General features: G+C 44.3%; 2 protein-coding genes across 3 annotated transcripts; one reads left to right on the forward strand and one right to left on the reverse strand.

Moving 5' to 3' along the window:
* Positions 1 to 71: 71 nt before the first annotated feature.
* GLT8D1 (glycosyltransferase 8 domain containing 1) lies at positions 72 to 11,545 on the reverse strand. 2 transcript variants are annotated; one of them, XM_032321885.1, is made up of 11 exons: positions 11,390 to 11,545; positions 9,578 to 9,713; positions 7,039 to 7,092; positions 6,860 to 6,958; positions 4,235 to 4,448; positions 2,589 to 2,706; positions 1,991 to 2,075; positions 1,533 to 1,645; positions 989 to 1,155; positions 765 to 877; positions 72 to 592 (listed from the first exon to the last, which is right to left on the reverse strand). In XM_032321885.1, the coding sequence occupies exons 3-11, from the start codon at positions 7,052 to 7,054 to the stop codon at positions 402 to 404; spliced, it is 1,116 nt and encodes a 371-aa protein (XP_032177776.1). In that variant the 5' UTR covers positions 7,055 to 7,092; positions 9,578 to 9,713; positions 11,390 to 11,545; the 3' UTR covers positions 72 to 401. The 2 variants fall into 2 exon arrangements, with proteins under 2 accessions (XP_032177776.1, XP_032177766.1); XM_032321875.1 differs by having other exon boundaries at positions 9,578 to 9,717.
* Positions 11,546 to 11,669: 124 nt separating this feature from the next.
* On the forward strand, positions 11,670 to 13,666 carry SPCS1 (signal peptidase complex subunit 1). Its single transcript, XM_032321906.1, has 4 exons — positions 11,670 to 12,086; positions 12,421 to 12,480; positions 12,565 to 12,651; positions 13,157 to 13,666. The coding sequence occupies exons 1-4, from the start codon at positions 11,871 to 11,873 to the stop codon at positions 13,280 to 13,282; spliced, it is 489 nt and encodes a 162-aa protein (XP_032177797.1). The 5' UTR covers positions 11,670 to 11,870; the 3' UTR covers positions 13,283 to 13,666.
* Positions 13,667 to 15,020: the final 1,354 nt, after the last annotated feature.

A 15,020-nucleotide genomic window follows, 5' to 3' on the forward strand; every position in this document is an offset into this window, starting at 1 on the left:
AATTCCCCTCTTATACAGTGAGTGAATAGAAGCATAATTAATTATCTGGAAACAAAAAATCAAGATACCTGTTGAAAAATGTAGGTTTCACTTTATTAACAGCTCAGACCACAGGTTAAGGTTACAAAATTAAAACCAAGCAGCAGTGTTGAATTAGCTGTACCATCCCTGTCAGTCCAATCACCTCTGGTCATTCAGCATGGTAGTAAGCAAACACTTGGTAAGGCAGATGGGAGACATTTATTGTCTGTTAGCCAGGGTAGTCTGTCCTCTTTACCCAGCTGAAATGTTCTTTTTTACATGGGTTGCCGCAGATTGGCTTGGAAGCCTTACAACTGTTACTTCCCACACATACTGTCTTCGAGGATTTCCTGAGAAATGCTTATAGCATAAATTACATTTTATTTTGTATTTGAGATCTCCATATGTCTTCGGATCAAGCTGAACTTGCCTGTTGGGTCTGGAATATACCATTTTTCCCAGACATCAGAATAGGAAGCAGTTCTTCCCCATGGCTTAAAGTGACCATTCCAATGGAGTAACTTGGCAGCCTTTACAAACTGGGGTGAATATCGTTTTCCAGCACTGGAACCTTACATTGAGAGAAAAAGAGCCAAATGATTGTACTAGTATTAGTTAGAAATAAGAATGCTACATCAAACTGGAGAAAACTTAAAGGAAACTAGATATATCCCGTCCCTGAGAATAGTCCTTCAATTAATTCCTTACTAGCTTAGGCCTTTTGGTGGATTTTTTCGACTTACCAAGGTGGCGGACGTTCCACATGGGGTCGATGGTAGAGTGCTGTTGATAAAATACAATCAGCAGAGGAGGTGTGGTGGTGCTGCCAGCCAGCGTTCTGCTGTACAGCCCCTCTCTTGGGAGAGAACCAATGGAAGGTGTTAGTGGAGAATCCCGACAAATTAGTCTTAAGATGTCCCCAGAGTTGAAATAAGGGTTTTCACAGGGTGGCCAGCTATATACTTACTCTACATTGAGTTTCATCCATTTTTCCAGCTGGTTAGTTATATTCTGTTTTTTCCATTCTGTCAGGTTTGCAACAAAAACTCCAGGATTAAATGAGCAGGTGCTGGCTTTCATGGAAAGTTTACGAATTCTTTCCTTTTTATAGTCAAGATAGCCGATGTAATTATACTAAAACACAGATGGGATATATAGTATGTTTACTGCTTCAAACAGAATAGATATATAACCAATAGTAAAGAAAAAAACCTGCTCATTTAACTACTTGGATTATCAGCAGAGGGTTCCATGTAAAGGAAATAAAGTTGACATCTCAGATTCCAAGTTAGAATAGGAACCTAGAATAAATATACTAAGCCAGATATTCAAGGAGAATTAGGTAGTCATGTTCACTGACCAAGCCATAGGAAAGCAACCTTGAGTTCTGGGATGAACTGAGGAATGTAAAACCGCAAAAAAGAAAGCTCCCTGATTTTGCCGCTTTCCCCCATTACCCTGCGTTATAGAGCATGGAAGTGTCTGAACAAGATACCCAATAAGTAACTCACTTGGTTCCCTGCTCCACGGATGACAACTTTGGTAGAGGCTGAGTCGCAATCTTCTGAAAATGCAGCTGCATGTCCTGGCTTCAGTGGTGTATTATAAAGGGCAAGAATATCCCCTGAAATAGACAGATTTAAAATTTACACTTTGTTGTTAAGATTTACGCTTTAAGTTGCCTCAAATGCCCACTCCTCAGGGCGCCTGGGTGGCTCAGTGGGTTGAACCTATGCCTTCAGCTCAGGTCATGATCTCGGTCTTGGGATCGAGCCTGCTTCCCCCTTTCTCTGTCTCTGCCTGCCTCTCTGCCTACTTGTGATATCTCTCAAATAAATAAATACAATCTTGAGGGGAAAAAAAAGTGCCCACTCCTCCCAATTAGGATGACCTTTTAGAGGATGCTAAAACCACCACAACCGCCCACACTCTGGACAAGAAAAGCACCAATGGTGACAGTCTTTGGTACCTTGCACAATTACATCGTCATCCATATAAATGGCCTTCTTTGCACTGGGAACCAGAATTGGCAAGTAGAACCTAGCAAAGGTTAACTGGGAAATAAAAAGGAAAGAAGCATTGGCATAAGATCAGTCAGTGGCTGTGCGTTTATTAGAAATTCCCAGAATGCTGCTCATGCCCGTGCAGGAGATAGTGGAAGGGCTCAAGAACTGCCCCACCTGGGTCCCCCAGGGAGCTACTTGCAGTGCGCCCAATTACTCGGGCATTCCAGTCCTTTTCTAATACAGCTGACCCTTGAACAATGCAGGGTTTAGGGATAACGGCCCCCGGACAGTCAAAAATCCACATAAAAGGTCACTACCCCAAAACTTGATAACCTACTATGGACTAGAAATCTTACCTATTTTATGTTACATGAATTATATACTGCATTGCAATAATGTAAGCTAGAAAAAATGTTAAAAGCAGAAAAAACATTTACAGTACTGTATCAAAAAAATCCATATTGAAAAAATCTGCATGTAAGTGGACTCCTGTAGTTCAAACCTATGTTGTTTTAGAGTCAACTAAACTCCCAAGTACAAACAAGGATGCAGAGAACTCACTGGTTTTACGGATTCCCCCTGGTCAGGATCCTCCTTTACTTTCCCTTCCAAAAGTTTAGTGTCAAAAGTCACAATTTTGTACCTGATGCTTTTCAAGGTACTGCCGCCGAGCCAGGACCTGATGAAAATAAAGCACCAAATTTCAGTTTTATATAACCATGTCCCCAAGACTACAGCCTTCTCTGTGCCTTCCAAGGGCACAACGTAAGAGGAACCCTGGTGATGAGATAGGCGTCTTACAGCCCCTTCACCTATGCAAACCTTGGTTTCTTCACCAGCAGTGAGGGGACGCCCACCCACGTCCCTGCCTGAACCAAGATTCTCTGGTGACGGATGGTGCTCCCCCTGGGCTGACACTTTCGATCACTAAACTCCCTGTGGAGTTGAGAACATCCCATTACCATATGTGGTCCATACATGAAGGGGGTTCACATACATGAAGAAAAGTCAGAATATGATGGCAGTGAAAGCTAATTATCAACAGAGTGGGAATCACCCCATTATGATAGACTCTAATTCACTGTAATGACTAATTCTTCCAAGTCTAAGGTATTGTCTCTAAGAAAAGTCTATATTCTCTAAGGTACTGTAGGTACTGTACATTCTTTCTGTAGCTATTCTAATGTAGTGTTTGTTTCTACACTTTAGATGGCTTTGGAGTTTTTAAAATAGGGGGTTAAAAAGTCATCACAAGTTTCTCAACTAAACATGAACCATGTAGAAAGCCACAAGGCCAGGAATGTTTCAGAACTTTGGCAACTGGGGCACCTGAGTGGCTCAGTTGTTAAGCCGCTGCCTTCAGCTGAGGTCATGATCCCAGGGTCCTGGGATTGATCTCCGCATCCAGCTCCCCACTCAGTGGGGAGTCTGCTCCTCCCTCTCTCTCTGCCTGCCACTCTACCTACCTGTGCTCTCTGTCAAATAAAATCTTAAAAAAAAAAAAAAAAAAAAAAGTTGACAACTGTTAACCTGTTAGACAAGATGTTTCTTTGACTAAATTTCATAAATCTGAATTCAGAGCATTTTTAAGACCTAGGTGAGTTTTTGTTAATCAACTTAGGATTCTATGATTAGTTCCAGCAATTGAAGTAAGGAACATTTACTGAATGATTGTGTTTTTTATATATTTTCTCATTAAGTTGGGTATTTTCACCCCACACTTAGAGATGTGGAAATGGGCTCCAAGGGGCTAAATAAATGTTTCCCAGTCACTCTGGGCCAGGATCCAGATTCTGCGTCCGCTCACTTCACCACACCACCTTGCCGTTGCTCCCCCGTCCCATCTTACTCTAGACTTACTCAGGGTATGTCCATGAAATAAGGAAATTGTAACAGGATGTAAATTAACATATTGCATCTTTCACCAAGAAATTCATTACCAAATGGTATCAGCCGGAGTCGACAATGTGTATAGGGCACAGCTGATTTACATCTTGGCACAAATTCCTTGTATTGTTTCTCCTACAATGGGGAAATGTTTATGATACAATCACATGGAAAAACATGTCATATGTGCAGTTCTGATGTGGGATAATCCCAGTTGTATAGAAAAAGAATATACATAGAGAAAAAAAATTCCTGGATTGGCAGCTGGCCTGTCCTAGAGCATCCTCTAGAAGCAGAATCATCAGGCAAGCAGAGCTCACCGGAGATGGTCTGCTGTACCATTGAGTGTAACAAGGTAGAACATCACATTGGAGCGAGTGTTGTGCTGAATGCTGTTAATAGCTGCAATGGCCCCCCCGAGCCTATCTTCAGATGCAGCAATGACCACAGGAATCTCCTCTTGTCTCCCGTCTACAGCTTGTCGGGGAACATTTGGGACAAAGTCTATGGGCTGAAACCCCACAATTCCTGAATCTGCAAAGAACACACACAAGGAAGGTATTGTGATACAAACAGTCTCATGAGATTTTGAATAGAGAGCCCAAGATATGAAAAGAGGTAAGGTGAGGACTATACTTACCTCATTCTCCCCTCATTGCAATGTGAGGCATATGGCCCAGAAACTTTTTCCTATGTGTAACAAGGCTTTTGGAAAAGCAGAAGCATTAAAAAAAAAAAAAAATTGGTGGACTGAATTCTGATACAACACTGGTGGGAATACAACAGAATCTTCCTAGAATGTATTTTAGCAATTTGTATCAAGAACCTTAAATGGGAGGTGCCTGGGTGGCTCAGTGGTTAAAGCCTCTGCCTTCGCCTCAAGTCATGATCTCAGGGTCCTGGGATTGAGCCCTGCATTGGGGTCTCTGCTCGGTGGGAAGCCTCCTTCCTCCTCTCTCTGCCTGCCTCTCTCCCTACCAGTAATCTCTGTCAAATAAATAATAAAAATATTTTTTAAAAAAAGAAACTTAAATGGTGGGTGCCTGGCTGGCTCAGTCGGGGAAACTGTGTGACTCTTGATCTCATGGTCGTGAGTTCTAGCTCCACATCAGGGCCTGAGATTACTTGTATAAATAAACGAACCTCAAACAGGTACATGGCCTCTGAGCCAGTAATTCCCCTTGTCCTCTCTTAAGGATAAAATCTGAGAAGTTAATCAGAAGTCACAAGTTTGTTTATAATTGTGAAAACCTAGAAACAGACTAACCAGTTGTTTTTCAAACTATGAATTATGTCCCATAAATAGGCATGAAATCAGTTTAGTGTGTCACAATCAGAATTTGAGTAGGAAAACAGTTCCTGAATTGGAACAGAATTAGGAACATATCAGACTGCATCACACACAGCAACTCTAAGTACTGTTTTGTAAGGGTTCTTTTTAGCCTTTTGTAATATACATTCATTTACATTCACTGAACACCTAATATATGGAAGGCAGTACCTAGGCACTGGCGTTGTAGCCATGAATAAAACAGACAAATCTCCACCATCATAAAGGGCAGACAATAAGTACACATGATACACTTGTGTGCTCTTGTGTAACACATTTTTGTAAGGGTGCCATCAGAAAAAGTCTGAATCACTACACCAAGACTTCTTCCTGTGGAGACAAACTACATGGCATTAAAATTATATATGAGGAGTATCTGGGGATGCAGGTGGTTCAGTGGGTTAAGCCACTGCCTTCAGCTCAGGTCATGATCCCAGAGTCCTGGGATCGAGTCCCACATCCGGCTCTCTGCTCAGCAAGGAGCCTGCTTCTCTCTCTGCCTGCCTCTCTGCCTACTTGTGCACATGCTCTCGCTCGCTCTCTCTGACAAACAAATAAATAAATAAATAAAATCTTTAAAAAAAAAAAGGTATCTATCACCATGGTGACTTGCTTCAGATACAGTCACATGGAAAACCTGTCATGCACAGTTTATAGAGTGCATAATCTCATAATAGAAAAAATATATACACAGGAAGAAAAACCCAGGAAGGTACTATGCCGAACTTTTAAGGACAGTTCTCTCTAGGTAATGAAATCATGTATTCAATGAAAATTTACTGAGCACCTCCCGTGTACCGCCATCATCTATATGCAAGTGAGATAAAGGAGTGAACAAATTAATCTCATGGAGCTTGACTGCTTTTTTCATTTTTATAAATGTTCCCACCAGAACATACATTCCTTTATGTACATATAATATGTATATATGTAAATATACCATGTTACAAAACACGCTATCGGAGCACTCAGTGAAGGTCGGGGAAAGCTATCAGTCTTTTCTTGCTGTGGTCAACTATGGTGTGCGGCAACCCCAAGGTGATTTTTGAGAAACATTCTGAAGCCTCAAACATCCCTCAGTACCAAAGCAGGAGCAGTGTGAACAACTAATTTAAAAGAACTGACAACAGAATTATACAATAAAGTGGCTTTTAAATCAGTTGGTAGGCTTAATGGTTTTGTGCTTAGTCCCAATGACACTCTTCCACAGGTTAAAGGAAAGTAACAGATGAAGGAAAGTGACCACAGGACACTAGTAAACAGGGCAGGCATCAAGGAGGAGCGTCACTCACCTGTCCCCACCTGTAAAGCCCCCTGTGACATGCCACAGTGTGAGCAGACAGCAGTGCACGGAGGCTCCCCTAAGGCCTCTGATGTAGTAAAAAGGATCTACCCTTATCAAACCTGTAACAAACCTCCACACAACTGGTAGAAGGGGTTGGGGCGAGGCTGCAGGAGCATGAGTACCTCCACTCCCTTTCCCAGAGCCTAACAGCTTCTGTAAGGACCAGAAAACTTTCTTTCCCTTTAGCCTAGTGACGTAACTTGGGATGCCGGGATACAGGGAACTCCAGGCCCTCAACAGATGCCAAGGCACTAGTAGGGGCTCCCATACCTGAAGCCTCATTCCTTAGCAAACTGCTCAGGCCGAGGAAGTTATGATGCAAAACCAGTAAGAAGAGAGCAACAGCCAGGACCAGGATGATGATGTTTACTGAAACACAGGAAAAGCCTGCGTTAATCTCTACCTTTTGAGCAGCTATAAAAACAACGTAATTTGTACAAAGAGCATACCTTTACGGAAGGACATCTTTCTCTTCTGTCTTATATAAATGTTAGTTTTTAACCCTACAAGACAAAAACAAGCCCCCAAAGTCAGCAGGTACATGAGAATTACCATCAAAATGCCTCAACACTCTTATTCATGTAGAAACATACAGTATTTTCTGCCAGAAACTCATTTTGAATTAACAGTTTCCAAGAACCCAAATTGAGATCTGAATTTATATAGTAGTCATGATAATAAAATACTTGCAAATAACTTGGGAGAAATAGATAGCCTTGTACATTAAATGTCAGCAGATGAAAACCAAAATAAATTCTATCAGGAGGAATACTTGGGTGTCTAACCACCATGAAAATGTTTTCCAAATGGATTTCTACTCAAAATTCCTAGTTAAATAAGAGAAGGACTGAGTTATCTATAATCAAATAACCTGAGGTCAGCCTCAAAGGTACAAAACGTCCTTGTTCTGAGTTGTATACCACCCAGTTTTAATTGGAATTAAAGAGAAAAACATTTCCAAAATCATTTAAAACTATAACAGAGAGAGGCACCTGGGTGGCTCAGTCAATTAAGCATCTGCCTTCAGCACAGGTCATGATCCCGGGACCCTGGGATGGAGCCCTGCATCGGGCACCCTGCTTGGTGGGAAGCCTGCTTCTCCCTCTTCCTCTGCCTGCTGCTCCCCCTGCTTGTGCTCTGTCAAATAAATAAATAAAATCTTAAAATAATAATAGGGGCACCTAGCTGTCTCAGTCAGTAGAGCATGGGACTCTTGATCTAGGGTTTGTGAGTTTGAGCCCCACAGCTCAAACAACATAAACAAAAATGGGGCACCCAGGTGGCTCAGTGGGTTAAGCCTCTGCCTTCGCCTCAGGTCATGATCCCGCGGTCCTGGGATTGAGCCCCGCATTGGGCTCCCTGCTTGCCTGCTTCTAACTCTCTCTCTGCCTGCCTCTCTGTCTACTTGGGATCTCTCTCTGTCAAATAAATAAATAAAATCTTAAAAAAAAAAAAAGGTAAAATGTAAAATAATCACAATCATAATTCAGTGGAAATGAAAATATGTGTGCAAATAAATTAAATGATCAGATTTCTACATCATCTCTGGATAATGTTTCCTTAAAAGATTTTATGCATCCAGGATACTATGATCTTACCCCTAAGACCTTTATCCTTTGCTACTTCATTCTCACCCTTGGGAGTACCTAACATTTACCTAAGGCTATTAACTTCAAAAAGCACTTTGAATTATAGCATATTTCTAAAATCAAAGTAAGTCTGAATTAATTTCACTGTAGAAGTTTGTGCCTATCAGACACTTCTTGATTTCTCAAGGCCTTTGGAAAAAAGAGAAATATATTGAAGGATTATTTTAAAAACTGGGGATTATCAATCACACTACAAATTTGGGAGAAAATAATTCAGACTCCCAAAGAACAATCAAAAATACACACACACTTGGGGCACCTGGGTGGCTCAGTGGGTTAAAGCCTCTGCCTTCGGCTCAGCTCATGATCCCAGGGTCCTGGGATTGAGCCCCCCATTGGGCTCTCTGCTCTGTAGGGAACCTGCTTCCTCCTCTCTCTCTGCCTACCTCTCTGCCTACTTGTGATCTCTGTCAAATAAATAAATAAAATATTTTTAAAAAATACACACACACTCTTTCCCTCTCTTATCTCTTTCGAGAGCACTATATATAAAGTACATTATACCAATGAACTTCTCTAAAGAACACACATCATTATATACCCTGAGCAGTGCGCCTCTATCACACGGTGAGCTGAGCCTTTCCTCCAGAAACTGGCTGACCAGGAGCTGCTTAGACAAAACTGTAGCATCTGCTGCTTGGAGCCAATTTCTACCAAGACTGGAAAAAACTACCTCACTTGAATAAATGTCATTTATTTAATGGTACAAGAGACAGTGTTTTAGCTCAACAATGTCAAGTAACTGTTACTTAACAGATAGTATGTGGACTGAGAGATGTATGTATCTGTGCTATTCCAGTTAGCTAGACACAAAAAACCCACAATCCTAGCAGGTACTTGATGTACTTAAGGAGATCAGCAGGGCAGAAACCACTTGCCTTGAAAACTCTTCTACAGTTATCTATATGCAAAATGCCAATTATTATGAGCACTGCCAATTATTATGATTCTGATCCACACTTCCTTTCCTGGTGCAAATCTTTGTAGTGAAATTCACTGATGCGGTTAGAAAGATTTCTTAAAACACACACGGACCCTGGCATGTGTAACAGTGGCTGTACTTTTCTAAGAGGACACAGCTGTGAACGTGATCAGCCATATTCAATTTTTCCCTACGGAAATTCTTTTTTTTTTGTTGTTTGTTTGTTTAGAAATTATAAATAAAACCTCCACATTCCCAAATCACTCACAAAACATGCACACATGCATACAGCCAGGACAGGCATATCCAGAAATATGGGTGAAGAAACCTTAAGGAGAAAGAACACCATTTTTTAAATTGGCTAGTCCCTGCATTAGTCCCCACATTCTCGGCAGCTGTGCATACATTTCCACTTACCCTCTTGTTAATATGTAGCCTTATGAAAGACCATGCCATGGATGCTCTGTAACTTAACCTCTAACTGTTTCCTTGGTGCAGCTTCAGCAAACCCTCCCTCTCTGCTGGATCAGACCCATCAGCGTATCAGGCTCTTCTATCTTCCAGTTAATTAAAAAACAAAAAACAAACAAACAAACAAAAAAGACACCATTCCCCAGTTGATCCACAGACCCATTTCTCTGCTCCCTTCACTCTAAAAGCTTGGAAAATTTTCATCTCTCGCTCCACTCCTCTCCTCCTCTCCAGCCGGACTTCTGTCCTAGGGTCCCATTTAAACTGATCTCGTTGAGGTCACCAAAGACCAAGGCCATCTTTCTGTCGCCTTATCCATCCCCTCAGAGGCCATCAGTAAAGTTCACCACAGCCCCTCCATTACAAAATTATCTCATTTGCTTTTTTATTTCTGTGTGCCCCAACTAGAAGGTGAGCTCTATGAGAACAGAAACCGCACTGAAAGTGTTGACTGATGTAGCCTCACCATCAAAAAACCATGACTGGTATTCGGCATGTGGTATTTGTTGAACAGTCTTGTAATTAGGAGCAATGGTGGTTCTCGGTGCAGAAAGGGAACACCACCTTTAATAAGTCATGAAAATACATTTCAATATAAGGACCAGCATGGATTCCAACAAAAGAGCTCTCTCAAATGGAACCTGACAGGTAATTTCCTTTTCCCATCATATATTATAGCTCCAACACCATAAAGCCTTTACAGCAAATGCCACACTGTGAAGTGCGTTTAAAAAGGGATAACACAGCGTGACCGGCTGGCTTCAGTTTCAGAAGCCAGTGACTATCTCCAGGTTGTGAGTGCAAGGCCTATGTTAGGTGTGGACAATGCTTAAATAAATAAAACTTTAAGAGGCGGGGGAGGGATAGGTCTATTTCTATATACAATAAAAAGTCTATTAAGTCTCTGTCAGGCTGAAAGATCTGGAAAGGCACTAAGGATATATGCACTTTCTCCTACCTCTTCATCTGGCTAGCTGCTACTTGGCTTTCAGGACTCACAGGAGACTCTCCCAAACCCCACATCGGCTGCACTTGCCCTGAGCTCCCACATCCCCCCAGGCCTCCCTATCCCAGAATAAATCCTGCTGTCACTTATTCCTGGGGTGGTGCCGTTGTCTCCCCTGACACGCTCTGGGCTCTAGGAAGGCTACGGCTGGTGTTGGTCACGTTAGTATCCTAGGCCCACTGCGTGGCCCAGAAAAAGGTACCGTGAATGTGCCGAATGTATGGATGAGGGCGGCAGTCCCGGGAGTGCTGAGAACCCCACCGTCTGGGACTCCCGACACGCAATACAGCAGAGAGGCCAGAGGCTGGGGTTTCCCAGGGCGGTTTCTCTCCGAAACCTAGGCACCCCACCTCGCTCAAAGCGACAAGGGAGAGCCCAAGTTTGGGAGGTAAACACCAGTCCTGAAAGAGAGGCAGAGCGAACCCTTGATGGGTCTCTACTAGGAGGGCCCGATGCAGCCGGCGAGCACGCCGCACCGCCAACTTAGAGACTCTCCGGGTGGGAGTATCCATTCTCATGCAGGGAAGGCCGAGGGCGGGTCCCCTTTTCAAGGGGATACCCTTTCTCTCGAGGATGTGGTCCGAAGTAGTCCCCTCTAAATTCTAGGAGTCATTAGGGCCCCCTTACACTTAGGGACGACGGGGGCGGGGAGACGCTCCGGAAGCTCCCCCCAGGCCCAGAGACACCCCTCCCCGCTCCATTAGGGTGCAGCCAAGCCGTTCTCTTCGGACGCTCCCAGCTGCCGCCCTTACCTGCAGCCGGAGGAGGAGGAGCCACCGTGCGCGCCGCGGCCCGCCCCGCCAGCTCAGCGCCCGCGCCGCAGGCCCGGGGGCCCAGTTCGCCGCCGGGCCGCCGGCCTCCCCGCACTCGCGACTGAGCCCACCCGCCCGCTGGCTCCGCAGCCGCCGCGCACTCCGCCCACCCGCAGCCGGCCCGCCGCTCCGACCGCGGGAGATCGGCGCCGAACAGGCGCCGCCGGGCAGCCCCGCCGCTGGGGTCCTCGCCGGGAAAGGCCGGTCGCCATGGAGACAGGGGGCGCGCCGGCAGCCGTTGTGCGGAGGTGGTGCCGGGGAGGGCTGTTTGTTGGGCTGGGGCCGCGGCTCCGGGCACCCGACAGCACTGACGGCGAGCCTTTCCCGGGCGCGCGATGCCTCCTCTCGGCCGTCAGCACCTCAGCCCTCGAGGATAGGGCGCCGGGCTACCGCGGGCTCCGAAAGCGCAGGTGGCCTGGCGATGGCGCGGGGCGGGGCCTCGGGCCGTTCGGGTCTGTGGGAAACATCCGCTTCCGGGGCCGCGGCCATCCCACTGCTGGGCTCCGTAGGCCCCTGTAGCTGCCCGCGGTATCGGATACCGGCGCGTGCGGTCCCCGAGTCCTGGCTGCCCTCGCCCGGCTGCCAGCCTTCTCAGCCAGTCATGTTGGAGCATCTGAGCTCGCTGCCCACACAAATGGTGAGGACTCGGCCCCAAGACCCCCGCACGCAGCTCCGCCGCTGCACCAACCGTGTGCGGCGCGGTTCCTGGCTCGGATGGCTGCCTTGCCGTCTCTTTCCTGAATTGTGCTTCCCGGGTCCCCATCGCTCTACCTCCGGGAGGAGCCCCCTGTCCGTGCTCTGCTAGGATGCTTCTGTTTCCCCCAGGAAACCCAGAATTTCATTCCTTGCCCAGTTTTGGGGGAGGCCCCTGACATTGGGGTTGCCCGGTGCCAAAGCTGGCGAGCCAGGCCAGGGACCGTGCCTCTTTCCGTGGTGGAACCAATTCCCGCTTTGCTCTTCTTCACCCCTAGGATTACAAGGGCCAGAAGCTAGCCGAACAGATGTTTCAGGGAATTATTATTTTTTCTGCAGTAAGTATTGGTTTTGCATAGTATCCTTTTCCTCCCTCTCCCCTAACCAGCTTGATTGCAATTAATACACTTCGTTTGTTTCAGATAGTTGGATTTATCTACGGGTACGTGGCTGAACAGTTCGGGTGGACTGTCTATATAGTTATGGCCGGATTTGCTTTTTCGTGTTTGGTAAGAAGTTTGTGGGTGTTCGGATGTTAGTGGCGTGTGAAGCGTTCTGAATTTGGTTACCCGGTTTGGTTGGACCTAGCAGTGGGAACCGTCACCAACGTTCCGAAACCTACTTTTGCCATCAGTGTTTCACCTTGCTGTCACTGGAAAAGTAGAATGCCAGAAAGTGTGAGATAAAGCTGCATATAAAAGGACACAGCTCATTTCTATTGGCAGCTGCTCCAATTAGTAATCTTAAAGTCAGAGCTAGCAGGAATTCCCTATAGTCTTCAGGATGCTCCCGCCTCATCTTTTACCTCTTAGAGCCTTATGTGTAAATGGTGAGGGTTGTACCCAATTCTTAAAATTACCTGGGCAGAGGTACCTCGTTTTCATTGGAATGTCCGTTTTGCTGCTGCTGTTTTTACCCTTTGCATAGGTGGTATTTGGGGACCAGGCATTATACCTAATGCTCTTTCAAACTTTTAATGCTTAATATTGATGGATTTTCTCTGTTCTGGCTCAGTTGACACTTCCTCCATGGCCCATTTACCGCCGGCACCCCCTCAAGTGGTTACCTGTTCAAGACTCAGGCTCAGAAGACAAGAAACCAGGGGAAAGGAAAATTAAGAGGCATGCTAAAAATAACTAATTAGGTTTTTCATGATTTAGCTTTACTCTTGCACCTGCTTTCCTTTTGCTTGAGAGGAGCTCCGTTTTCATACTCAAAACATGAGCTAAAACCCACTGCTGCTCTTTTGGCACAGCTGCGTGTAGATTTTGTTCTCCTTATATTTCACTTCCAGCTCAGCTGGCTTTTGATTTATAAATACTTCAGACCTCCTCTTCTTAATATTCTTCTGAAATGAGAACAGAAAACACAAGTATGCAAAGTTTCTTTCAGGTCTACCAAAATGATGAATAAATGCCTCTTAAATGAAAGTACAATTTAACTGTCAAAGTTTTATAGTTCACTATGAGTGGTTAAATTGTTTTAATGTTTGCAATTAAAACTCAGTGCAAGTCTGTGTCTAAAGAGTCTTTTGTTCATTGCTCTGTAAGCAAACCTATGAGTAGAAGCCAAGGTTAGAAGTTTGTGGTTCTCAGAGCATCATTTCTATTTCCTGTAGCTGAAAGTTCCTAAAAGATGTCTTTCTTGACAGTAAGCACCTATGAAAAAAATTTAATGTAAATTTGTGGGAAGGTAATATTTGGGTACCACTAAAATAAGGCTTTTGTTAAGCAGAAAAAATTCAATCCATGCTTTACTTGAGGTGGACCAAAGTAGAAACCTATTCTTTTTTTAATTTTCCAGAGGGCTGAAGAGAAAAATGTTCTTAAAGGTTTTGTGTGTGGGAAGGGAGTGGGAGGATTTTTATAGATAATATTCTATTTCTCCATAGGAGTAGAGAAGACAATAAAATGTAAGTTTAAAAAACAAGAGCAAAGACCTTAATATATGGCAAAAGTCAGGAAGTTTAAAAAAAAAGATAAGAAAAGTTAAGACAGCAGAAATAAGACCGAACATATTATTAAGAATAATAAATGTGATTAAAAAGGAACTTCCAGGGGTGTCTGGGTGGCTCAGTGGGCTGAAGCCTCTGCATTTGGCTCAGGTGATAATCCCAGGGTCCTGGGATTGAGCCCCACATCGGGCGCTCTGCTCAGCAGGGAGCCTGCTTCCTTTCCTCTCTCTCTACCTGCCTCTCTGCCTACTTGTGATCTCTGTCAAATAAATAGATAAAATCTTAAAAAAAGGGGGGGGGGAACTGCCAAAAAACGTTAAACATCAAGTTACCTTATGTTTTCATGATGACACCCAAAGGTTGAAAACAGGAACAAGGATATATTAGGCAGATGCAGGCAGAAAGGAGAGGTAATAGTGATAAAGTCAGATACTTAACATCAGAAGGCATTAAATGGGGAAAAAGAATACTTCATAGCTGTGAAGATGTCACTGTTAAGAATCATTAGGTATTGGGGCACCAGGGTGGCTCAGTGGGTTAAGCTTCTGCCTTTGGCTCAGGTCATGATCTCAGGGTCCTGGGATCAAGTCCCGTGTTGGGTTCTCTGCCTGGCAGGGAGCCTGCTTCCTCCTCTCTCTCTCTCTCTGCCTGCCTCTCTGCCTACTTATGATTTTTCTGTCAAATAAATAAAATCTTAAAAAGAAACCATTAGGTATTAAATATGATGTGAAATCTTATAAAGAAAGAACGTTACATACATAAGAGTTTGGCAAAGCTACACTCTTGGTAGAACAACACTACCTTTCAGATTTTGGTATATCAAGTGGACCAGTGATCAAACGAAGACTTCTGCACTTGTTCTCTATACTTGAAACATGTTCCCTCAGATATACACGACTTGTTCTTTCCTTTCATTCAGGTCTC

Source organism: Mustela erminea, chromosome 1 (assembly GCF_009829155.1).
Source record: "Mustela erminea isolate mMusErm1 chromosome 1, mMusErm1.Pri, whole genome shotgun sequence".
NCBI classification, from domain to species: Eukaryota; Metazoa; Chordata; class Mammalia; order Carnivora; family Mustelidae; genus Mustela; species Mustela erminea.

Excerpts from the sequence above, each read along its gene's own strand:
- SPCS1 (XM_032321906.1), top strand. The coding sequence starts at position 11,871 with ATGGCGCGGGGCGGGGCCTCGGGCCGTTCGGGTCTGTGGGAAACATCC. Across the intron at positions 12,087-12,420 it reads GCTCGCTGCCCACACAAATG|GATTACAAGGGCCAGAAGCT; the intron begins GTGAGGACTCGG and ends CTTCACCCCTAG. Across the intron at positions 12,652-13,156 it reads GATTTGCTTTTTCGTGTTTG|TTGACACTTCCTCCATGGCC; the intron begins GTAAGAAGTTTG and ends GTTCTGGCTCAG.
- GLT8D1 (XM_032321885.1), bottom strand. Across the intron at positions 4,449-6,859 it reads GCTAAGGAATGAGGCTTCAG|ATTCAGGAATTGTGGGGTTT; the intron begins GTATGGGAGCCC and ends TGTTCTTTGCAG. Across the intron at positions 878-988 it reads TGGATGAAACTCAATGTAGA|AGAGGGGCTGTACAGCAGAA; the intron begins GTAAGTATATAG and ends TTCTCTCCCAAG.